The sequence below is a fragment of the Eretmochelys imbricata genome, chromosome 2 (genome assembly GCF_965152235.1).
Source record: "Eretmochelys imbricata isolate rEreImb1 chromosome 2, rEreImb1.hap1, whole genome shotgun sequence".
Lineage (NCBI taxonomy): Eukaryota > Metazoa > Chordata > Testudines > Cheloniidae > Eretmochelys > Eretmochelys imbricata.
In genome coordinates, this window is record NC_135573.1 from 44,934,785 (window position 1) to 44,961,595 (window position 26,811).

The 26,811-nt window shown below is 37.8% G+C and overlaps 1 protein-coding gene across 14 annotated transcripts in view; it reads left to right on the plus strand.

Moving 5' to 3' along the window:
• The first annotated feature begins 1,145 nt into the window (after nt 1-1,145).
• The window catches only part of RUNX1T1 (RUNX1 partner transcriptional co-repressor 1), a 152,139-nt gene continuing 126,473 nt past the window's right edge, over nt 1,146-26,811 (plus strand). For 2 of the 14 annotated variants that reach the window (XM_077810033.1, XM_077810032.1), the window contains exon 1: nt 9,358-9,549. In XM_077810033.1, coding sequence (XP_077666159.1) covers nt 9,366-9,549 — 184 coding nt within the window. In that variant the 5' untranslated portion in view covers nt 9,358-9,365. Of the gene's footprint in view, nt 1,689-9,357; nt 9,706-16,919; nt 17,009-22,562; nt 22,736-26,811 lie in introns of those variants that run through there. The other 12 variants (XM_077810024.1, XM_077810025.1, XM_077810023.1 and 9 more) reach the window with 12 other exon arrangements.

Consider the following 26,811-nt stretch of genomic DNA (forward strand, 5'->3'; position numbering starts at 1 on the left):
TTCTCTATGTATATAAATCTCCCCACTGTATTTTCCACTGAATGCATCGGATGAAGTGAGCTGTAGCTCACGAAAGCTTATGCTCAAATAAATTTGTTAGTCTCTAAGCTGCCACAAGTACTGCTTTTCTTTTTGCAGATACAGACTAACACGGCTGCTACTCTGAAACCTGAAATCAGCCTATCTAGTAATTGCATGGATTTTTTTACTTAAGAAGATGTGTGTTTCATGGACATGTCTTTGTTGTATTGATTCAGGCCACAGGTGCAGATGCAGTAGGAATAATACTGTACATCAAATAATGTCAAATTGATATAAAAAATGAGTATTTTGTAGTTTGAGTCATATTGTAATATTGTTTCCCAGAAAATTAAAAAAGAGTATTTTATTCATCATCAAATTCATACATGCTCTTTTAAATGTTTATCCAACATTTGACCTTCATGTTTTTTTTAATATTCTAGTATTGCTTAATTGTAGAAAATTGTAATTCATTTTCACTGCTGAGTTGGTTATGATTATGGTTTAACCCTTGGAAGAATCTAGAATCCCTGTGTGAAATTGCACATAGGTTTTGCAAGACATGAAAGACCATATATTTCTTAAAAAGAGAAAGAGGCCTTCCTCAATACTGTACTCTTTCTGGAGTGAAAAACAAAGGGAAAAAGAAAATGATAATTGTTTTCTCTAAGGCTATTAACTAATGTGAAAGCAAATAGTCTGACTGAAAATCAGCTAACAGAAGGGGATTAGAGAGTAGATCTGAGAGTGGCTTGATTTCTGGCAGTGCTGTCTCTTCAGACAGTGATGAGATACAGGCAGAGAAGCCAGGAGCTCTCCAGATGGCTAGGGAAAGTGTTTGTCTTGGGTTACTGCAGGGCAGTCTGGACTCTTAAAGCAGGCAGCCTTGGGAAGGCATCATTAGGGAGCAAGTTACATGTCCACCCAGTAAAAGAGAGAGAAAGAAAGAAAGAGTAGGCAGACTGCCCAAGAGGGACTGTGCTTGCCTATTGTTAACATATACTTGACCCTCACTAACCTCCTCACGACACAGATGTCTCCTACCTCTATCACCTCCCACTGCTTTAAGCCCTCCCCCCCTGCACCTGGGTAGCAGAGCCAGGCCGGCTGCTTGCAGTATGCTGCTTGACTTTAGAGGTGGCTGTTAGCAGAGGGAGAGACACAGACACAGCGGAGTCTTTCTGCGGTCGGATCTGCACAGACGTTGCATGGAGCTTCTCTTTCAAGGCAGACACAAGGCAGTCCTGCAAATCTATGCATCGCCTTCTTAGAGAGAGACAGACAGAGACACCACCACTGACAGTAGCAGTTCCCTATACTCCAGATCACATTTGTCTGCAGCAGCAACAGAAGGGGACCTGGGCGTTCATTATCTACTTTGTTTTATTTGTGGTTCTTGCTCCTTTCCCCTGGACCCAGTCGTCTCTCTCGCACTGCTCCCCCTTTGAAAAGCGGCTGGAGTTCCCTTTCGGCTCGTTTTGACTTTTTGTGGACGTGGATCAGCTGGACTGGAAGGGAAGCTGCATTGCACTGCACTGCATTCCCCGCTCCCACCCCCTCTGCCCTCCAGCAGCCTGGGCTGGCGGCTCTCCCCCAAGGAGGACGGGAACTTTTATTTTCAGCTCACAGCCTGTGGCGAATGGTGGGACTCTCCGGTCCTTTTCAGTGTAAGTACCGAGAAGGGGCGTGCAGCCCCGGGCCCGGATCACGGGGTGGGGGTAGGGAGTGGGACTCCCCGTTCTTTTCCTCTCCCATGTAGGACTCGTTTTAGGATCGGTCTAACTAAGGGGCTCTCGGCTGTAACTAATCCACTCGGAGCGACGCTGCAGGGTTAGAATTGCATGCACATACAAACCAACAGCCCCGCGCACAATTCTGTACTAATAACTCTTCAGAGTGCAGGCAAAAAACACCCAGTTTTGCAGGGAAATTAGCATTTCAAGCAAGTTTCATTGTCCCTTTCCGTGCCGTAGTGTTTGTCTCTTTTTAGAATCTGCTTTTTTCTTGCAAGATCACAGCGCTAGCCAGTGTGATCTGGAATGCCTGAAATATTTCGGGTCATTTCTCTCTTCCCCCCCCCCCGCCCCCCGTTACAATAGTAGGATTATGTAGTGTTGGCAATATCACTACTGGCTGTTTTGTAAGAAATATTTCAGGCAGCGCACACTGAACTGCCTTGCAAGCTTGAAAATATATCCGCTTCCTAAAACGATGCGGCAGCATTCTGTGTTGCATTTCTAAAGTTGCAACACAGTTTTACTCTGATAATCTTGAATCTGATTCAAAAGGTTTGATTCCAGTAATTCATTATTTAGCTTTCAAGCGGGGAGATCAAAGAATGCAGAACTCAGATCCGAATCTGTTAGATGAGCCTTTGACTTTTGGTGCGTTCGAGTCCCTTCGCTAGTGACAAAGTTTTAAGGGGTCCAAAACATGGTTTAGTCTGGAAAGGGCCTTGCAACCTTAACGGTGGCATCCCCGATGAGGCGACTCTATTATTATGCGGTAATTGACAGTGAAATGTATGCATACAAACTGTACCTTCCTGTCATTCCGAATTTTATAAAGAAACAAAGGGGGATACAGTGATACATACTGAAATGTTTTCCATCAAAAAAGAGGATTACGTTACTTCTAAACTTGGAAGTTTCAACAAGGGGAGGGAGAAGATAAAGAGATTAAAACATCTTCATACGCCCCCACCAAAAAGTTCCTCCCTAGCTATTTTTAGTCCGGAGTCCCAGTCATTATCGCTGGATGAATCGATTTGCGGCAGCGGTGAACATCGCCAGATTAAATGGCGAAGAAGTATCAACATTCAGTGCTTTAGAATCATATGAAGAACACGAAGGGTTATTACTAGTGTTGAGCAACCCTGTCAAGGATCAGCATCATACCATCTTCTTGGCTGATGAAGGGTATGATAAAATCCCAGAGATTGTCCATTTACGTCTGCTGTCTGAATTGTATAGAATCATAAAATGTAGATATGGAAAAGACCTATTATTCTATCCAGTTCATCCTTCTCATGTAGGGCTAAAGATGCAGATTGTGTACATAAGTCATTTAAGTGTGGGGTTCTGGTAAAACAGTACAAAGTAACAAATCTTCCATAAAAAACTAGCCAAGTTTCCTATTGTAAAAATAACAAAATTGAAAACACTGTATTTGTTCTGGTTGTATACGGACTTTAAAGTTATGGCACATATTTAATAATATGTGTACATAATACACAGTGGTATACCTCTGCACATTACTCAATCTCCAATTAATATCTTAAGGGTAAAGACACAATGTGATGAAAAAAATCACTACTAGTTTGGCATGATCTACATATTTGGGTGAAGCTAGGTATATACTCCTAAAAGTAATCTACCTGAAAAAACTGTATCTTCTGCAAAAATATTTAAAATGAAGATGGCTTACGAAATATTAGGCTACAGGCGTACCCTTGACTAACCAAGAGGATGTTTTCTGAGTCTTGGAATGTAGTACAAGGGGTTTGCTCCAGCAAAAATTCATGTACTTAATGTAACTCTGACCCCTTTAACTTTTAACATCCCTTCCCCTAATTAATCTGTTCAGGCCCCAGACTTAAATGGCTGTCCACAGCTGCTGCAAATTGATTTATCCACTGATGGTGGTCTGAGCTGCTGGCCAAAGTAGGATATATTTTTTTTCCATTTTTGGACTAACTTCAATCTGTTTTGACTTTTTTCAAACTTATTTTAACACCTGCACAAATTTTGAAGGAATTTTAAAAAATCTTTTCTTTTCATATATAGCTAGAAACATTATTACTGTATTTGTAAAAAAAATGTTAGAGTTTGAGGTTAATGTCGTTTTCTGACTACTTCTGTATGCAGGAATAATCCGCTTCTCCTCCAGGTCCACATCCTGACAGAATGCAGTGGAAAGTTTAAATAAGTGGTTTTGTTATGATTAATAAAAACAGTTTGAGACAAGAAGTTTATCCTAACCTAGCTGAGAGACATTTTTAGACTTTTGTAGCTTTTAATTCTATTATCCCGATCTTCTGACCTGGCTTGGCATTAACAGTTTTAGTGAATCTGGATAACAGAGTAATGTTGAAACTGGTTTCTAATGGTTGTTAAAGCTGATGCTTGACCTTTTCAGTGGAAGTCTGAAAACTCATTCAGTCTGTTCCGGGCTGATTTCCTTAGGAAATCCAATATGATCGGGGAATTTCCTTGAGCTTGAGTGACTATTAAAGTTCAGCTGCCTTGTTTATATGTTCTGTTTTTAGCACCAGGTATTTCTGGGGTTCCCACTTAAAAAATACTATGAAAAATTATCTGAAAATGGCTTACAGTATAAACATCCTATTGTATAATAAGCTACATTATTTATATGACCTATCTTGCAGTCTCACTATTAAGCCTTTTAATTAGGCAGCTATCTTATTTGATTATTGAGAACTTTTCTGATCAGCTTATCAGGTTTGAGCCTGTAATGTAATCATTGTTACTCTGGTTCATGCATCAGGTTTTTTTCCTCATCACAATATAAAGTTCAATTATACAATGGACAAGTAAAAAAAAATTTCAATATCTGGCAAGCTGAAACCAGACAAGGAGTATTTAAAACAGCAGTGCTCCTTATGGAGCTTAGCTTTAATGCTTGCAATAATACCTAACACTACTTTGTTTCTAAACTATTAGAATGGTCTAATAGACAAGAAACATTCTGTTTGTAATGGAATGCAGACAGCAGTGTTAGGTCACTGTATGCTGGCAACTGCTACACAAGTTGTTTTTCTTCAAAGGCTTCAAGCTTTTAAATACTTTCCAGAATCTTTTTAAAGCAAAACATTGCTTTCTGCCATTTTTGACCACTTTAATGTTGACTCAAATTTTTGCCAAAGTCATCGCACTGTGTCTCATCTGTATATACTTAGCTCTGTGTATGCCTGTGCGTACATGGAGTTTGATGCTAAAAGTATTGTTTATGGGGGGGAAGCTCCACCTGGAGTGCTGGTCAGTCAATGGCTAGTCAGCTCCACACATTCTTCCCTGTCAAATCCTGTTTCTCACTTCTCTGAACTGAACTTCAGCTGACAGGCATTGAATGCAAAGCCTGCTTCGCTGAGGTTCTATGCAGACTGCACAGCTCCTCATAGCCAGGCACTTTGGAAAAACAGGCATCTGCAGTATCTGTAGTGGGGATGAGGGGGGAGGCAGTTACAATTGTCATTTTCACCTTTCAAATCCACTGGCTACAGTCCATTACTGTTAAATCTTTAGCTAACTTAAAAAAGATATTAGTAGGTTGCTTTGGGGGACTGGGGGGCGTCACAATTTTATTTTATTTTTTAAAAGCTTTTTCTTTGTTTTGTAGGAACTTAAGGCTTCTTGATCTCTGCATACAGTTTATCAACTGAAATAACACATGTACTTACTGTTGTGTAAAGATTATTCTCATGGTTTGGTTAAAGGCATGTAGAGGGAATTCCTTTTAAATCTGGCTCATTCAAAAACTTGTAGATGTATAGTTAGCAATGTCCTATATGTTTCCCATAGCCTTTAATTAGTAACTAGCTAAAGATATTTGTAAGAGTTTAAACAAGCACTAGCACCGAAAACAGTATCAGTATTAAAAAGTGTAAACTAATTTTTAAAAGAACAGCCTTTGAAATTTCTTAATCTTCTTTTATATGCACAAATCTGATAAAATGAATGGTTTAGGGAGATTAAATGTTCAACCAACACTATATAAATTTCAAAACTAAACTTTAACATAATCCTTCTTGCACTGTTTACATTAAATGTTACAGTTTAAAGACATGTTTTAAAACTATAACTATTCCACTCTTGTTTACTTGATACTGGCTTAGTCTAGCTTAATATATGGAAGCATAAAGCCCTCAGAAAAAAAGCTCTCATGATTTTGCATGTTAAACAAAATGACCAGCAGGTGTAAAACCAAGTGAAAAATTAAATAAGAGTTATCCTTAAAAAGAGGAACTTGATTTCAAAACAAAATGATTAATCTAAAAGACATTGACTTACATCTTCATTTTTTTCTGCCATTGATATAAAAGTTTCCAAATAGTGTTTAGAGAACAGTGGACATGTTATTAAAGTAAACATTAGTTCAGTATAATGGAGGTAATTGTAAGTGATAAGAGCAGAGCAGGTTATCTGTGTGTTGTTTAAACAGAAGGAGCTACTTTGCACCATTTCCAGTAGCCATCTGTATAAGAGAAGGGTTTGCACCTGTCTATCCACACTAATTATAGATTAGGGGCAAAGAAATGAAATTCGAGTAGGCTTTCTGCTAATGAAATCCATAGTGATTTTATTGTAAATGTGGTTTATGTACAGAGGGTGATGGTTGGGTTGTGAGTAAAATAAATTGCTATATGTCTGTAATGTACTTGTAGTTGTGAAGCAGAATACTGCTGCATTAACAAAGGTACTGAATAAAGATGCAACACTCCATTTATATTCTAGGCTTCAGTTACGGGTTTAGCTCAATTTAGTAGAAATATTCATTTTAATCACAGGGTTTGAGCATATATATATATATGTATATTAGGACAGACTTTACATTTAATTCTCATTTCATTGCATTGGCATAGAGAAGATCCTCTGACTGAACAATATGAGAAAAATTCATGTTTAATTTTAAATAGGTACATACATAGCATGTCAAAATTGCTTTTTCTTTAATTTGGTTTCATATATGTGCTAAAATAAAGTGAAAGGAGTGAGAAATGCATTCTGCAGTAAAAGGTCACATGAATTTCTACCACATCTGTTTATAGTAATTATGAACATAATTAACATAAGAATTACAAGTGAAGTAATGACAAGCTGAGCAATGAGATATTATGCCATAATGGTCATATGTTGGAATTCTCACATTATAGCATGCTAGAATTCACATATTCAATGCAAAAAAGAAAATGTTAGATTTTTATCTATTTTAATGCTTCAAAACTTATCTGCTGGGGGCAGATGGACTTTATGCTTTATGGGAAGGTAACCCATTATTAAGAAACAGTCAGTTGAAATTAAGATTTTTAGCCTCCAGCTTGGACTTTGAGACAGCTGTGATTATGGAACGCTGCTTCTGTTATACATTTGTATTCTGATCATATTTCCATAATTTTTTTTATTTTTAACTGAGAGTGTTTTCGCAGCAAATTATTTGCTTTAGAAAGGATCCTGGATTTTTATCACTAGAGTATTGTGCCTCTCTTATAGTAAAACACTTTGCCAGAAATGTCAGTGTATATCTGAAGCATATATAGTAACTCTGGAAAATACGGGTTTGACAGATCTTAATTTAGTTCATAGCATAGTATTACAGGGAACCTCCACCCCTAAAATTTCTAGAATAAATAGAGCATCCCCTGTTTTTAGATAATATTTTGGGAGACCATCAGTGGGAAGAAAGTGCAGTGATACCTTCCACGTTGAGTTAATTAAATTAACTTCCACTTAAATTGCACAGAATATATCATTAACTGCAAAAAAGCCATGCTTCAAATGTATTGACTAACTTTTCTTTTAATAGGACTTGTTTGATTACTTCTAACACATAACTGACAACTATAGAAGATGCAGAAAGGTGGTTCTTTTTGAGACTAGAAAACAAACTGTCTAAAGAATCAGGTGTTAAATTAGATATGTAAAATTCACAGATTATCTTAAGAGTCAAATGCCCTTTATATTAGGAAAATTTGCCAAATCACTGTCTTTCTAGGACTAACTATATAGTTGCAGCGGTTTATGAAGAATAAAAAAAATTTACCTTGTGCTATGTCTCAGTGATACCAAGAGGTTTTCACATTATTGGATTAGTGGAGGATTTGTGACAGACCCCTTTTTATCTGACATTCATTGCAATGACACAATTTTCACACACACATCCTTCCCCACCATCTAAGGTCTGCTTTCACTTTGTATTACGTGTCAAATTCCCTTTATTTATTTATCTTGTGGAAAAACTCTATTTTGGCCTGGTGATTTTGGAAGGGGTGCGTCACAAACCAATGCCTGCCTCTCTCCACTGTGTGTGCTGCCATTGTCCTGATCTCAACCTTCACTTTGCTGCTCCACAGACATTCAAGAGAAGCAAACTTCCTTAAAAATAAATTAATGTTACCAGAGAGAGAACTGTTTTACTTTTAGATTTCAGTGAGAAGAGTAACCCAACAACCTGCTCTTGCTACACTGATTCTGCTGGCCCCTTCCATTTGTAGCTCCTACCGTCTTCCCTTCCAATACCTAACCATAGCCTGTTGGATTCATCCAATCAGCTTTTTAAAAATTAAAATGAACAGTGGATGTATATCTTTAAAGAAACCAACCTGTTTGCTATAGGACGTGGTCTAGTTCACCATTTTCCTGTGCTGAGTTGTAGCCACGTAACAGTGCATAGCTACTATGTCTGGTGTGGGCACTCTCTGCACTATTAGGTACTCCCCAAACTGGGAACCCTAAAAACAAATAAATAAAAGCATTCAAGGGCCACACAGGTGCCTTAGCTTTTCTCCTACTTGCATGGTAGGACCAGAGAGAAAGAGAACTTCCAGCAGTTACAAATGAACTCTCAGAAATCACAGGGCAAGCTGCTTTCTTTGGTGGAGAGCTCCCACTTTGGGTTAGTTAGATGAGCGCGCTCTATATAGACCTGTAGGGAAAGCACTTTGGTCTGCTGGGCAGGTTCTGGGCTGCCTCAGGCTGGGGTTCAGTAGCCGAGGCAGGAGATCCTCAGGCCAGGCTGAAGTAGGGCTGTCAGAGGGAGGGAGAGAGAGACTTTGAACCTGCCCCCGCTTTCAAAATGAGGGAGCCCCTTATCCCAGGGCTACCCGCCTTCCCTCTCCAAATGAGGGTGAAAGAAACTTGGGAGAGGGGGGAATCTACCCCCACCCAAAAGAAAAGTGAGGCCTGACCTCTCTGGGCTGGGCCTTCAGGGGAGGGCTCTCGCATTGTCAGCCAGGAGGCCTGTGGCCCAGGCAGCTGCCACTCTGATGCTGGCTGGGGTGGCGGAGTCGCTCCTGTGCGGGGCGCTGGGCGTGGGGGCCCCCCCAGGAGGAGCCGCTCCCCTGTGGGTGTCGCTCCCCCCCAGTGGTGGCGGCGGCGGCGGCGGCTTTCCCTGCCTCCAGCTGGGCCGCGCTGATACCGTAATCACCCGGCCGCACGCTGCCTGGCTCTCGCTCGCACACACAAGCGTGCCCCCCCCGACAAGCCTTTTACCTCCGATAAGCGGCGATGTGTGTTTAGTGGATACAAAGCCCTGGCCGGTGCCCTCCCCCGCCAGAAGGTAATCTCCAGGCGCGGGGGGGGGGCAGCCCCCCCCCATCTCTCTAAACGATGCCGAAGTCGATAGGAGCCCGGCGAAGTGAAGATGTAACCTCTTATCTTCTCCTCGTAGCTGGCGGAGAATTTGCCCGGCGAGGGAAGGGATCTGCCTTTTGTTGTGCGGGGTTAGGAGGCGGCGGTCCTGGCCCGGGCGCTCTCGCCCAGCACCTCCGCTGTTCGGCCCGGACTCGCGAAGGTGAGATGAGCCCCCGTCTCTCTCCGTGCGGGTTGCCTTTGGCCCCGGCTGGCCGGGCTGCGGGTGGACAATAGACCGTGTCTCGCCTAGACTTTCAAACCATTCGATGGGGGCGGCAAATAAGCAGCACAACGACTTGATTAGCTATTTTATTAGGTGAGAATGGGTAGACATTAAAATAGGCTCTCTTTAGGGAGAGAGCTGCTGGGGCTTTTGATTGATTTTGTGGGACTGCTGCCGTGTTTTATCTCCCACTTACTCACCCCCCTCGCGCCCTTGGTAGGCTGGAGAGGAGAGCAGAGTTTCTGTAAGTGCACAGGTTTCAGAGTAACAGCCGTGTTAGTCTGTATTCGCAAAAAGAAAAGGAGGACTTGTGGCACCTTGGAGACTAACCAATTTATTTGAGCATAAGCTTTCGTGAGCTAAGTGCACAGTGATTTTTTTTTGGGGGGTAGGGGTGGGGGGACGACGCGTCCACTCCACCAAAACAACAAATAACATCCCAAGGAGGGGGGCTGGGGGGTGTTAAATCAGACATATGAGATTTTTGTTTGTACTTCAAGTGTGGCTTTCTTGGGAGGAAGAGGGATAGATAATTGTTACCATCCGTATTTTTAATAGGAAACACTAATTTTGTAATATTTTTTTCAACCGTCCAAATTGTTTTATTGGAGACTCCTCAACTTGGAGCGTGCTAAATATGAATGCCATTCCTCTTAGAGAAATTTCATATATTTAGAAGTTTGATAGTTTTGGTTTACTTAAGAGAATTCTCCATCAGTTTAAAATTACCTGATGTAGGCATGGATGCAACTTTCTCTTTCTCTCTGTGTGGTCTTTTTAAAATCTCCTTAGAAGGAGTTATTTTTGAAACAAAAATCAACAATTGGTCATTGAAAATGTATATAAAAGTTTAAAATCTTTCTGTTGCTGCATCACATTGTGAAATGTTTGCATAGATAGGTAGATATGATCCAGTAACTAAAAGCCTAATTAAAATTTGTTTAAAGCCAGGGGAGCATGTATCCTTGTTGACAGCAGCAGATCGATAGGGTAAGACAATAGCGTCCCATTATTTTACTTCCATTGACTGAACGTATTGACATTTCAGGTTTGCAATTGCCTCAGTGAGCATGATGAAACACTGAAATTCACAAACCAACTGGCTAGAGTGGCACATATATTACTGTATGTCATCTCTGCCGTCAGGTTACCTTATCACTGAAGCAGAATGGTAATGGATGGTAGCAGAGTACTTCAGAAGGGTTAGGGCTCTATCAGTTAAAAAACTGACACATAGCAGGTCTAAGAAGGATCTTTAATTACACGAAGAATTATGCAAAAGGGAAGAAGGTCCTTGCTACCTGCTGCTACACTTCAGAGTTTACCAGATCAGAAGCAGAAAGGATAACATATTTTATGTTTCATATTTTATATACAAGTCCAGATATTTCAAACTTTTGCATCAAGCACACAAGTATATTTGAACTGAATGGTTGATTGGGTAATTTACCATATTTGTCTATGATGACATCTGTTTACCACAGCCTTGGTAGCTCCAAAGCACCTGCCAGACCTACACCTGATATGTAGATTGTGTAAGAAAACAAAAGACAACTTTAAAATGAGTTCAGTTTGTGTCTCTCTCCCCCTCCCCATTATTGCCTTAGGGTAAAGCAGAGGGGGTTATATATAGAAAGACTATTATGGTATTATGTATTTCTTCTTTTTCACCCATTATAAATAATATTGTATGTGCATATTTATATGTATGCATACATCAGTACATGTATATAGAGCTATCTAAGTATTTGTAATGACCACAAAATATATGCTATTCCTTATTGTTTCAAAATCTTTTAGATATTCTGCCAAATCTGCCTGAAGAATGAAATCTATCAGTGTCAGGGAGACATTGAGACAGAAATTAATTTAAAGCCAACAGAGAGCTAATATGAAAGAGCCACTAGTGATTTAACTCATTTTAAAAAGTAAATTTAATGAAAATATAAAATGTATTCTAAGTGTGCCATCAACACAACAATTGTTGCCATTGAGTGGCCTGCAGATGCCCTTAAAGATGGTAAGGAAAAAACTAGTCCTTTATACCATTTTCATGAAAATGTTAGGTTTCTGATTGTTCAGCAGGTGCTGTTGAGATGAAAGCCATGTGTAAATTTTTAGAAGGCCAAAAGTGTCAATTCAGAAAAGGAAAGTGATAAGAGAAAATGCAATCAGTTTTCCTGTTTTCAATTTGTGCTGGATTTGAAGAGCTGTTTTGTTAAACTGCTACATCTGCTCCAATATGAATATTGAACTACTTCCACTAAAAATAACACCCTATAATTTGGAAGCTACTGCAATCTTTTGTTAATGCAAGTGGGTTATTTAAAAAAAAAATCTATTCTCCTGCCTAATGTGCATTTTTGTTTATTGGAAATTTTACCATGTGCAGATAAAATGGTATTATGCAATTAGGACTTTATCTTGTTGGACTATAAAAATGGTATTGGTAGCCAAATAGCAGTACAGTGTTAAAAAGATTTAATTTGGGGAATAAATTTTATTAAAAACAAACAAACAAAAAATACCTTATAAGACATAATTATTAATTGTTTGTCCATTCCAAAAATATAGCTTTTACTTATTGTCAAGATGCCTTATGTAAAGTTAAGATATTCCAGAGACCAGAGAGCATTCTTTGGCTTATTTTACTCTTCTTATACCTGCAAATCTAAGTTTAAGCTAATCAAGGATGTTTTAGTTAATGGGGCTTTCAGTGCAACTTTTCCCATGCTTAAATAAAATGATTAAATTATGCTTGAGTGCTTATATACAAAAATGTTTGCTTCTGTAGTGCTGCAAATCAAGTGAGTTTTAAGAACATGGAAAGCACCTCACTGGTGGTGTTGGGGTTTTTTTTTGGTGGGGGGAGAGGCAGGAAAGGGTGAGCATTTTACCAGATATGTTTCAAGGGGAAAGTATTCCCTTTTTTGAGCTAATAAAGTGGTGAGGAGATTGTTTGTTTGTTTTTTGTTTTAATTATGAGTCTTAATAAAGAAGTGGTAATTCATTTTGGTACCTACAAAACCTCCCTTTTGTACTACACTTATTTGGGTATATGTACACATACTATATGCAGATATATACAGTACTAAATGAGAGATTTTCATTTGCTTCTTTATTTCATAGTAAGCACGACACAACAAATTATCTTCCACAGAGAAGGATACATGCCTCTTCATGCTTTTAATCTTAAAATGGGTTTTAGTTGCTGAATTCTGATCTCTTAGCCAGGAGCTCAGTTCCTGGGCATCATGGATACGTGGGAGGAAGGGTCTTGTTTTTGCTCCAGTTTGGTTTTACAGTGATATTTGACTGTGAGATTGAAGTGAATCACCAGGGTCACAAAGTGACCTTCAAAAATCTGCAAAAATTAAAACCCAGTGCTGCCCTAGGTTCTGGTCCCTTATTTTATGGTTAAAACTGCGTTGTTTTATAGGTAAACATACCAAATGCCACACGAACAAATACAGTTAAAGAAATAAATATGATTCAGAAGACTCTGATCCTATGTCAGATGCAAAAATATAATAGTTGCTTGAGAACACTCACAGTTAAACAAAAAGCCAGATTAAAGAAAATGAGAGACACTGACAAGATTTTGTGTGAGGTTAGTGTTTGTGTGAGTCTGAGTGAACGTCTGCTGCATGTTTTCTTTATAACTTGTACTCGTGTGAGTGTGGGTGCACAGGTACACACACTCACTTATGTTGACTGAAAGAGATTGATATTTATTTATTTATAGATTCCTACAAATATAAAAAGGGGCACTTACCAAAAGCTCTAGGTACTGCTGACACACAGTACAAAAACAAAAATTAAAGAGCCATTTACACCTTCTACCTGACACAAACATTCTGCTAAATACAAAACTCGCTTCCCTTCCCCTCCCTGCAACAGATCTAATCCTCATCAAACTCCATCTTCTGTTGGATTTATATACATAGGACAAAGAAGTTGAGAATGGTAGCTCATGAAGACAAAAGGTCTGCTGGCTTTACTGCCTTGTGATCTGATACTGTCAGAGTTCATAAGCTAATTAAGGCGTGGCTTGGTTAGTATGTAGATGGAAGACCAAGAAACAGTGAAATGGCAGTGCTGACTGAGTTGATGAACCTTCCCCTCTGGAGACATTACGAAACTAATGCCACAGAACAGTATGCTTCTGGAAGTGCTGTCTTTCAGAAAAGATTTAAAACCAAGGTGCTCACTGCCTCTAGACATAAAATTACATTGTACTTTTCACACCAGTAGGGGGGTGTTAACACCATTAGATGAATTGGCTAGGATATCAACGTTTCCACAACAATTTCAACACAATGTTTTCCTTCACTTTCTGCCCTAAAATGTAGTGTAGTGTTGCTGTTCACTGTTAAACAGTTGCCACATTTCACTCCACCAATGGTAGGTGAAATAGTCCTTTTATGTTGTGCATATTTCAGTTTTTGTAAGGCAGTTTGTGATACTTCAGGATAAAAGGCATCATAGATATGCAAGATATTATATGCTCTTTTCAAGAATGTTAATGAAATTCACTAACTGTCTGTTTTTATAATTGTCCAAGTGGTGTATGATATTTATTTTACTGATTTATTAAAATTATAGTTTTCTGTTTCCATTTCTCTATCTTCTGCCTTGAAAATTCATCATCATTAAAGGGTATGCTGAGATACAAGGCCCCTACAAATAGAAAAATACAGTAGTGTTGTAACAGCAATATTACTGCAGCCTTCCAGTACACTCTTCACATCATGAGGTGTTTCACGATTTCTTCTTTTATGTCAAGAAGGCAGCTGATCTAACAGCACTTCTTTAGTTAGGTAAGACTGTGGCTCGTAAGATAAAATGAACCACCACAAAGAAAACATGGTAGTGACAATAGCTACTTTTGTTAATTAAGCTGCTATTATTTATCTAGAAAAAGATATGATTCCACCTAGTGGAGGGGAATTAATACACAAACAGTGGCATGTAACATTTTTTACTTCCAGTGACAAAATAAAAAATATGTGTTCATTTATGAAAGGGCCATTCTGAGCCAGAGAGTAGAAACCAGAAATTTTGACCACGACCTAGAGAGGTGGCTGCATGAGCAAAACGTGTTGTACAAGACCCATAGTTAGTTCAGTAGCTGCAGAAGGCTTTAATATGTCTGCCTAGCCGGGTGTTGATATGCAAATTGCATAAGGACTAGTCATTACCACCAAGCAGGTTCCCTTTGTGATTCATTTTATTTGAAGAGCTATAGACTACATTTCTTGCCTGACTGATGATGACCACACAGTCGCCTCCCTAGGTGGTGGTTCAAATGTCATGTTTCGATTCGCTAGGTCAAAAGACTTTCCACAATGGATTCTCTGCCTGAATACTCTGTTTTCTGTGTATCGTTCCCTCATTTGCCTGGGAGCAGCGGGATCAGACTGCTGTTTCAACGTTTCATCATGACAAGCTGGAATATTGAGTAAACTTGTCTGTAGCTTCTAGTAACTCCAAGGCTTACAGTGTTGTGTTGTTGAGAATCAAAGTGGTTAAGGCTTTGCCACCATATTTTTCCTCCCCACTGGCTCAGTCATATCAGTAGGATAAAATAAAATAAAATAAAATTTAAAACCATGGGACATGTTTATACCCAGTTTGAGTGGCTAAGATATTGTCATAAAAATTCTCTTATTAAATGTCAGAATAAGGTTTTTGAACACTTAGACTGGACAACTTCACGAAGAGAGGTGCCATAGGCCAGTTTGAGCATTGCCAGCGAGATAGAGGGCAACTGTTGCCAGAAAATGAGATAATTAGAATGCTTCAAAAGAGACGGAATGATACTATGGCAAAGGATATTTGGGAAAAGTGCTCCAACAGAGATTAAGGGAGAGCAGTTCCAATGACATCCAGGTAGAGTTTGCTGCCAAAGAGATTAAGGCATACGGGTGCCAGAAACCTGAGAGTGCTGCCAACAAGTTTATGGATAATGGCACCTGGGGGGTATGCTATCAAAGAATAGTGGTGCCAGGATGTTTTTTTTTTTTTTTTTAATGATGGCATTGTTAAAAGTATTTAAGAGGAACGTTGTAGAAAGGGGTTTAATTAGCAAAATCACAGACTCTTACGAAACATTGAGCCAGGGCTGTTTCAAGACCATGCTATTCATTATTTGAAAAGACCATCAGCAAACCATTTAATATTGGAAACTCGTTCTGAACCCAATGTCAAAGCAAAGTGAAGGTGAGCAAAGATAACATCCTATCAGTGACTACACACAGTAGCTTTATTTTTGAATTTTATACATGCTTTATGTGCACAATGATGAGCAAACCGCTGGAAAGAAACAAAGTTGAAACAGAATATATTGGTGCCAAAGTTACAATGTTTATCACTTTGGAGTTGTAATCTTTTTCTCCTATCAAAATGTGTTCTTCCAGAAAATGCCTAAATGCTCTTGCTTTGTTTTGGAGGTCGTCTCCATTGTCTCCCACCTCAGCCCTGTGCTCTTATCAATATCCTGCTGGATTCATTTTGAGACTGGATCCAGATTTGTCCCCAGATGAGAAACATATCTGTACCATGAATTCTCATCTTTCTTAGGTTAGGTGGTGATAAGTCATTAGCTCAGGTCTTAATGGAAAATAAACAATCCATCCCTACTGAATTGTGCATGCTGCACTGCATGTGATACTGAGGAATTATATATGGGTGACAGAGAATGTATGGTCATATAGTAATGTGTGCTGATACATTTTGGGTGACTCCCATTGACTTCAGTGGGGCCAGGGTTTCAACCATTACATTAAAGTCCACTTGTGAGGTAACTCCCTTCTCTTCATGTGTCAGTATGATAATGCCTGCATCTGTAATTTTCACTCCATGCATCTGAAGAAGTGGGTTTTTTACTCCGAAAAGCTTATGTCCAAATAAATCTGTTAGTCTTTAAGGTGCCACCGAACTCCTTGTTTTTGTGGATACAGACTAACAGGGCTACCCCTGATAAAAGTACTTTTGAGTAAGACATGGTCTAACAGATTGCAGAATAGTGTTTGTACAGCTACAGTAAACACAACTATAATAGGTTTTAGAGAGAATCAATTAATATCTATTACAATCTTTGAGACTTAAGGGCCCAATCCCATTCCCATGGATGTCCCTGGGAGGCTTTGCTATTGAGTTCAAAGGGTCAAGATCAGGCCTTAAAATTCCATCTGTCCTGGAGAGTGGATTCCCTTGAATAACTAAGAGATCCCAGTGAAAGAAAGGAAGAAAGGCAAAGCAAGGCGCTTCCATCATACAGGACAGGTGGAATTTTTTTGTTCCAGGACTGTAAGAACATCTTGAAGGAAAGGAAGGAACATTTCTTCATTTCTTGTGCTTTAAACATTTCCTGGAGCCATGATCCTTATATATGGTAAGTGTAGTTTACAGTATGTAAATATATTTTATACGTCTGATATTCAAGTTTCACTATTTTCATTGCAACTGCAATATTAGTGTCCTTAGATCCTAAAGTGGGGTTCAGTGCTGTGCTGTCTGCCTTTGGAGAATTTGTAAAGGTCTTGATATTTCAAAATGGACATGTCTGCCTGAAGCTAGCTGCCCTTGATAAAGCTTTTGTTAGCTATTTCTTCAGTTTTTAACAGTGATGAGTAGCAGGAATTGTGTGTATACGAGCTCAAATATATGACTGAAAATGTCAGAAGGTGTCATAATGTCATATACATAAAGGCCCATTGCAATATAGCATGGTTCTGAACCACCAGTATATTGTGTTATATATTTTTTCTTTTATAAAGTGTCCACTCTCATTGAAAGTGATGCGATTTGAATTATGAAGATCACATTAGTTATTTCTGCCATATGAAATCCATGTGCAATCCCAGGGCCCTTACTCAGGAGAGCAGTCCCATTGTTTTCAATGGGACTGTTTATCTGAAAAAGGTCAGATTCAGGATTAAGCAGCTGGTGAACCATGTTGGTCTCTGAATAATGCCTATAAGACACCACACTGAATTGCTAGTAAGTAATGAACACCTTATAGTAACAATTTTACCTAAAAATAATATCTCTAGGCAGAAAACTTGCACAATAAAATAATTTCCCATCTTTATTAAGAAACTCATTACAACTAATTTCTACCAAGAAAATCACGTTCACCATTAAAGGTACCTTCATCAAAAGGGAAAGACGTGTCAGGGTACTATAGAGGAACTGATTTTTTTTTTTTAAAGAAGACTTAAGCTTTCTTCTTTTTTGCGTATGATGAGATCAGCTGACAACAGCAGCAACCAAATCATGTTTGCAGCTGGGCAATTACTGTAAACCCTAAGATCTGTGACTATCAACCAGGAACACAGATGCCTTCAAAGTTCTGTTTTTCTTCCATGTGGAAGTCATTGGCATGGAACAGATGCCTTCATTTTGGAGAAACCAGCCTCTGGATATAATTGGTTCTCTCTTCTCTTGTTCTCTAGGGACAGTCTCTCGCAGATGAAATTAGATGAGGAAAAAAGACACAGACCGACACACACACACACAAATTACACAAAACAAGAGCTTTCATGGTGTTCTCTCCGTGTTTTATTACATGGAGCTGTTTTACAGCTGGGAGGCTGTATTTTCCTATTTAAATATATCCTGCATCCTTTACTATATAAATTGTGCAAATTAAAATATATATCTGGTCAAAGTCTGAGAGGGACTGTTGATAATTTAAGCATAATTGTTCTGAAGTAAGTCAAGTATACCACGTTCAAATATATATCGTTTTTGCTTTGGAAGTAGAATGCTGCACATTGTCGGGAAAAAAGGTTTTGATTAGCATTTCCTCCAAAACAAAATGTCAAATAGGCAAGATTTTTTTTTAAGTGCACCTTTTACCTGAAGAATACATAAAATCTATAGAAAGTACAGTATTCTAATAAAAAAAGCCAGTTATCTGAGCATAGAAAACAGCTTATTTTAAGCTTCACATAGGGGGTATGAACATTACAAGAAATATCTTTGAAGAACTTGAGTGGAAATGTTTTGTGGGGCACCTTAGGTTAAACCATGGTAGAATCCGTGAGTCCAGTGACAGAATACCTTAAGTGTCTGTCCTCCCCTTGATGTACATATCTAACCTAGGCTAAGGCTAATGGGAGTTAGCACTAAGACAAAGATGCTAGAACTCATTGACCTTTTACTTCTTTTTTTATTTTCTTGAAGCCATTTCTAAAATATTTTAAAACTTGCAATTCATTCTTATATTGATCTTTAGTTTGCAGTCCAATGTAATGACCAATTTTAATTACTATCTAGGAAAATGAAATTAACCTGCACCAGATGACAAACTATATATAGGATTGACATTCCATGATATAGCTCACGAGTGCTAAACCTTTGTAACACTAGGTTGTACTGGCAACATGTTAAGAGCCTGAGGGATGAACCTAATTTAAAATATATTTACGTATTTTTGAATGAAAAGTGCACAAAATTATAGTATTTGTATCTTCTTTGATAGTTGAACAAAAATTGCTTTTTGAGTTCACTAGCAATAAAACCCAACAGGTTGGCAGCTTTATCCTCATCCAGCAGTTACAGGATAGGATATCATCTGAGTCTTAGGCCACATAATGGACACGATGTAAATTAACAACTTTAGCAGTATATAGGCAGATCGTGCCAAATGCAGAGTGTCTTTGAACTCCCATGGACTCCACTGAGGTCAGTGAGAGTTGGGGGTGCTCAGCACCTCACCATTAAGTCATGCTTTCCTATAGTTAGAATAAAGGCCATGTGCTTCAAGCGGAAACTTAAGTTTTAATCTGATGACACCACAGCTTTTTTTTGCAACTGTTTACTTGTTATAAAGAGGGAAGGAGATTAATCAGAATAGGGAGTTCAGCTATGATTTTAAAACCCAAGCTGATTTTAAAAAAGGGTTTTATTGCTGCATTGCTGAAGAACTACAAATTATGCTCAAGGAAAAATTTAACCAAATGGTGATATAATCCTCTGGCGAAGTGTGCTTAGGTGATGAAGGGATTTCTGGCAATAACTGAGAAATACAGTAATGGGTAACTGCATTTGATTTCTTTTGAGGTTGATTCTGATATGTGTAGTCTTTACATCCTATTAAATTTTTGAAAGATAAACTGATACAAAAATGATTTGCCAGGGCCAATGACTCTTCCTCTTAAAACTTTGGCTCAGCTTGTATATTGAGGGGAGAAGGGAGTAAGATAAAAGCATTGTGAATATGAGGTTAACCGAATTCATATAGAAGGCTCTCTCAAGTTATTGCATTCCTTAGAAAATAAATACATTTCGCATATGGTTAACACTGATCAAAAAAGTATTCTGTATGCCAGTGATTACATTCCCATCTGTGATTAAGGTTTTCTGTCTGCATCTGGTTTTCACATTATATTTCTGTAACAAGAATCCTTTATATGGCAGAGTTCACTCTCTGTATTTTGTATTAGCTGCAGCTTGAACTACTGCACGGATCGCAGATTTACACATGTGGTTTTCATTACTTCATACCATTGAGAAAAAGTAATATTTGTTTGGGAATGTATGTTTTCCACAATTTCCATGGTAATACAACATGTTGAGCCTTTTTAATAACAGTCTTGTAGGACTACAAATTGAGGCATTCTGCTTTGAGTGGAATTTAGCTTTCAGAACACTTTGCATGTACATTCTAGCAACAAGAGTTTATAAATCAGGAAGCAAAAAGTAACAACATATATAACCATACCATAGATTTATCAGAATACTATTATCACTTTGGAAAGTATAGCACATACAAAGGGTGTGCAAGGGGATGGAACAGAGAACTAGTAGGAAGATAAAACATTTTTAAAAGATAGGATGAGAGGATATGATTTTTAAAAGGAAGAAACTCAAAATACATTGTTTTATGCAGCAAGAATTTTTTTAAAAAATTTCCCCCCCTACTTGATGAAAAGGAATACACTATATTCAGTAGATTCAAATAAAAGGATATATGTTGCCTAAATGAACATATTTGAACATGTTTATTGGGGCAAGATTAGTAGAAAGATGGTAAAAGATTAATTGTAATATTGTTAAATACAAAATATGAGATTAATGCTTCAAGTCTGCCATAAATCCAAATTTAGGTAATGGATGCAGAAATACCTTCCTAAACAGTTGTAGTCTGCCTATGTAATTACAAAAGTCTCTCTGTAACGTGTGTATGATCTTCCATACTATATTTACTGAAATACTTAGACACTAGCACTATAACTTGGATTACAGATAACACTTCAAGCTGTTATCTTGGAGTTCTATTAGGCAATAATATTATTCAGAGTAAGTTTTTATATATATCTCTTACTACAGGCCAGATTTTTCTATCCTTATGCTGAGTAGAACCTTGTATCTTGAACAATCTCAGTGAAATCAATAGGACTTCTTGCTCAGTAAAATACTCCTCAGTATGAGTAAGAGTGTCAGAATCAGGCCCTAAGTGTTCATTTAAAAAAACCTCACGTATAATATTGGATACACTCATGGAAATGTGAGGTGTTTTATATTAAGGATCATTTTAAAAAAGCATACAATTAATGTTAGAGGACAGATAAAAAGGGAACTTTTATTGCCTCTTAGGTAAATATGGTAACGAGTGCAGAGTTTGTTAAATAGCAATAAATATCTTTATGTAGAAGTAATTACTACATGCAAACTGAATATCCTAGCCATACTTCAATGGTTATTTTCAAAATGCCAATGTCAAAATGCTACATCTAAAGCTTAACAGTTGACAAAATTTGGGTCCAGTACTGCTAGGGTGACTAGACAGCAAGTGTGAAAAATTGGGACAGGGGTTGGGTGGTAATAGGAGCCTATATAAGAAAAGACTCAAAAATTGGGACTGTCCCTATAAAATCGGGACATCTGGTCACCTTAAGTCATGCTGTCCTGACATTTCATTGTAATTTTAATTGAAATCAATAGAAGTTTGGCTGGAGGACTGAGACCAAAATTGAGTGTAAACTCAAGAAAGTACTTTAAGTAGTAAACTTTTTCATTCTGTAAGTCTTAACTTTAAAATGTAAGGATTTTAAAAAAAATATATAAGTGGTTATGATTTCCAATGTAAATATGAATTTGATCATTGGAAAATGGGCCCAGGCCAGAAGAAATGCTGGGCCAGATTTTCAGTTACTTTCATGTAGGTGTGCCCAGAGCCGTATGCATGCCTAATTTATGTCCTTAGATACCTGATCTGTAGATGCAAATTGAAGCATGCATGTAATTGTGCGTGCCTAATTCTGAAAATCTTTCTGTCGTACCATAATTAGAAAGGCCTGTAAAACATAGCACTGTCTTGGAAAAGCTGACAATCTTAACTATAGCAATGCTAGATCTTCCTGTTATAATATCGATGAATATTAATGATGAAGTATTTTAGTAGCCCAGTTTTGAGGCAGTTAGGGTGGTTTTTCAGAGGTGGGAGGAGCATGACTTTTGATCTCCCATTATTTGGAATTTGTTTACTCATAAGAAGAGACAACAGTGTTGTGTGTAATGTAAAGGTCATAACACATAGCACATTAGTTTAAAGGTGATTCTGTAGTGCATCTATTGGACCAGGTAAAGTATATATTATTATTTTATATGAAATATAATAGAAACACCTTTTTGAGAAATGAGTTAGGGATGAGATGCTGACATGTAGACTGTATTCGTCCTTTGTTTGATTACTATCTATGGCATGGACTGTTGTAAAGTGTTAACTTATAAAACAGCTTTTCTACAAATAATTAATAAAATTTAAAAGTACTTCCTTATTTATCTGAGAAAATGTGGGTAATGATTGCTTTAGAATGACAGCATTTATTTCTGTTCCTTTTAAAAAAAAGTCCTGCTGTTATGCAAATAACGGGGTGTGGTGCTTCAAACTGGCTGTGATATATGCTTCTTTTTTTTTCATTTGTTGTTGTCAATAGAAAAGATTGATCTCTGGGCTGGTGAACATAATATCTGTCCCAGTCAGAAAAGGAGAGAGGAAATTAGCAGAGCGATTGGTGGAGAATGATATCTGTCAAAAGAAACACTTGGAGAGCACTGAGTTTAGTGATAGGTGACTGCCGGAAAAAAGGGAACTTTGAATTTTGTCAAGGTAAGGAAAAGATAAATATTTGATTTTTATAATTTACATACCTATTTTTAATTACCGTACCTTGCCTTGTAAACTGTAATTAAAAAAAGAAATTTCCCCTTACAGCCCCATATGAGCCTCCAAAAAGCCTTAATCAGATTTCATGTTTCATATTCGTGACTTTGTTTTAATATCATCAGAGAAGAATCCAGGACAAATGGAAAAATAAGTCAGCATTGCACTTTCCTAAGGCCCTGTCCATTCTACAAATTCAGACACCTCTGGAAAACAGTTATACAATATGGGTATCCCCTAATGTGGTTACCAACATGGCTTTAGCCAGGTTGTGAAGCATGGTTAAGGTCCCATCAACATTATGAATTGGAACAATGTTTGAAAACCGGGGAAGTGGCAACTGTAACCAGGTTTGCGGACATGGATGTATTTATGGTGTAGACAGAGTATTAGGCAAATACATCTCAGAGGGAATCCGTGATAGATTTGAATAAAAAGATATTGAGTCTGGATAGTTTTCTGTTTCTGTCATGGAGTGCTTCTTGGTGTACTTAAAAAATCTGATATGTGTAAAACAAAACTTGGAGTTAAAGTGTGAAAGCTATATCACAATTCCAGTGTTTATTGTAAGTAAGAAATGGTATTTTCTGAAACAGTTGTCTAGAGAGCAGAATAACAAAATATTTATTAAATGGAATTTAAATAATTCTGGGTAAACAGGTAAGCTTTTCAGAATGGGAACCTTTCTTTGTTCAAGGAGATAGTGTAAAAGTATAGTATACAACAAGCATAGGCCTAAATCCTACAGTCCATAGGGTCAACGCTCATTGGTTTCAAGTCTTAGACGCTTTAGTTTTAAATGCAGCTAAATCCTATTATGTCACTTTGCATCTCCGCTCTCCTCTACCCCATTACCACAGCTGTAATCCTTTGTGAAATTCATCCCCGTTCAGAGGGCCAACAGAAGACCATCATCACCACTTTAAACCCTAGATAGTATGGAGAGTTGGTGTGGGCTTTGTGCACTGGGGTAAATGCACCCTTTAAAATAATTTAAAAAACAGAATTGGGATTCTAAACTAAATTCTAATTCCTAGGTCCTAGAAAGCTGCTTCTCTGTACTCCTGATTCCCATAGCTGGCTTTGGAGGAAGAATTATTTCCCCTCTACCAGGGTTTCTCCTCCCATATATATTATATGTTTTTACTGCTATGTTTCTACTGTGAAAAGGTTTTCCCCACTATTTCCTCTCTTATCTTTCTGTTATGGACTTTTTTCACAGTGGAACAGTACTTTGCATACATCTTCCTCCAATATTGTTTTTATAAAGGATTTTTAAAAACAAATTATATGTAAAATTAAGGAGTTTCATGCCTGAAGTATACCACAGTAGCATTCTAATGGGTAGCTTCTTGTAGTTTATTGCTAATACAGCACAGGTAGGAGAAATGGAAATGTACTGCAAGGCAGAATGCATGTCTTCTAATGTGCTTCATTCATGTTGTTGCTACATAGTGGTGTGGCTGAAGTTTACGTCATCCTCATAAAGCCTGAATGATCTTGCTTTATGCCGATGAAGTGTTCTAATTGGATGGGGAGGATGTGAAATTAACCTCCTTTGCCACGGGTCAAGTCAGGCCACCAGTACAACTCCTAGTGTGTATGCATTTATGTCCATATAAAGTCATTTTATACCAGTGTAGCTTATTTGCCTTTCCATACAGTATAGTTAACCTGGTATACAGTACCTCTACACATATGCAACTGGATATAACTGCATCTACTCTAGGGGGTGTTGTACTGCTTTAACTATAGAACTTTCTAATGTAGACAAGGTCTTAATGTGTGAATACTAAAGTCTTTCATGGATAAGCTGCTCTGTAGCTACTTAGATAAGAGGCACATTGATTGGTGGTTAGCATTATTAGATCTCTGTAAGAGCTGGGATGCTCATCAACTGCTGAAAGCAAGGTTACTAAATACACATGTATGTGCCTAACTGTAGGCACCTTAATTTGAAAATTTTGGCCAGTGACTTTAAACTTCCAGTAAATTCTGGGTTTAAATTTTGCTGAACAAGTTAAGAAGTTGGCCAAGAATGGAATCATATGTCTTCTGAAATCTAATAATGACCTTATATCATCTTTCTCTGGATAACTTTGCCCCAAAATGGCAATGTATCTAGCCACCTTCATCCCAGTTTCACAAATGTATGTAATACCCATTAAGGTTGGAAGACATTGCCTTTTCAGATGGAATGTTGAAGGGTATAGACATCATCTGGTTGCTCATGAAAAATAGAGATGGGCCAGGGACCAATCCCTGCTGGTCTGTCTGCAATAACCTTGGTAATAATGTCAACGTTATAAAGCAAAATATTTCACTTATTGGTTGGTACTAAATAAAGCTAATAAAGACAAAATAAAAAGATGGTGGAGTCAAGTTAACCTCCTAAATGGCTTCCATTCCTTTTATATTTTTCTTATTACACTAAACTCCTTTCATTGTGATAAGCATGCATCCTCACCCTTGGTTTTGCTACTTCACTGTCTTTTATTTATGTATTTATTTATTTTGCCCTTTAAAGTAGTAGTTGCTTGCCTGCATAAATCTCTCTAAGGCTACAATTTAAATAAAAAGCCTTTAACATATAACAGATGTACAAGAGTACCTTGGGATGAATGTATTATAGATAGAGAACCATCATCACACCCCTTACAATCAGATTTTCATCTGTTCATGTGGTGCACACCTGTGGCTTGTTGGCATTATTCTTGATTGCAGTGTAGGAGATCTTAATGAAAAACAAAGATGGATGACAAGAGCACACATGGGTTATTTCACTCATCATAAGAAAGTCAGATTGCTAATGGGTCATTTTTGAGTGAGTGTGTGTGTTTACAGAAAATCACTGCTCATGACTTCCAAAGATACATTTTTTCTATAGGTCAAGTTGATAGAACAGCTGTAAATGGTGACCATTCTGTTCAGCTTACTTTCTGAGCCAATAAGAAAGTAGTGGGCAGGAATCCAGCTTTTGAAGTACAAAGAAAATAGCCAATAATCTATATAAAACATTGGAGGGAGGAGGGGAAAAGAGGAAACTCAAAGAGAAGAATTTAATTTTGAGGGCAACGATGATTAGAAGTAGGAAGGGTAGAGAATGTGTGTATGTAAAAATATATATAGCATAAGTTCAGCATGTATGTCTGAGTGCATTTACTGTATATGTGAGTGTGTGTAATATAAAAATGGTTTTTCATAGAAATTCTAATTTGAAAGAAATATATTTTCAGTAATCTCTAAGGTGCAGACTGTTTGCTTTCACAAATTTATATCTTTATTAATAATTGAAACAAAGTGATTTCAAGTTCTTTTTTCAAAAAGATTTTCTGAGTTTGCAGAGGGGTTTTGTTTTGTTTTGTTTTTCTTTCTCTCCTGGTAATATACTAGGGCTCTGATAACATTAATGGGCTTGCCCCACATGGAGCTCTGAGTGTATTGTACCACTGCTCACTGATCCCAGGTCAGTGTGATGCGTGAAATCAATTTATTTGAATCTCTTTGCCTCTATAGGAATTTGGCAGCATGCCAGTTGTTTTCATTTAATGTTCTTTGTGTTCAACACAGACAAGCAGGCATGTTTTTGTATTCCTCTCTTTTGGTCTCTGTCTTTCAGCCAATATTCTGGTCTATGGATTTTCAAAAGAAGCAGGAATATGTTATGCATCTTTTAAAATCATTTTGTGTCAGCATTATTTTAAAATCATAGAAATGAGTTCAGTCACAAAGCAATCTCTGTGTTTATTACAGCAAGCAATTTAGAAATTATTAGCCAATAACTCCAGATTTTAAATTCTTTGGGGAGGAAAGAGTGAAAATATGGAGCCATTTTTCTAGTTTACAGCTCTATATGATTTATCACATGTTCTCAAACTAAAACATCCCCAGCAATGATGATTAAATTACAGTAACTTCATTTTTAAAATATTGATCAATGGTTGGGCAAATCCCAAAACACTCACTTTTCAAAAGTAATTTTAGTTAGGATGATGAGCCCAATAAAAGCATATACCTATAGG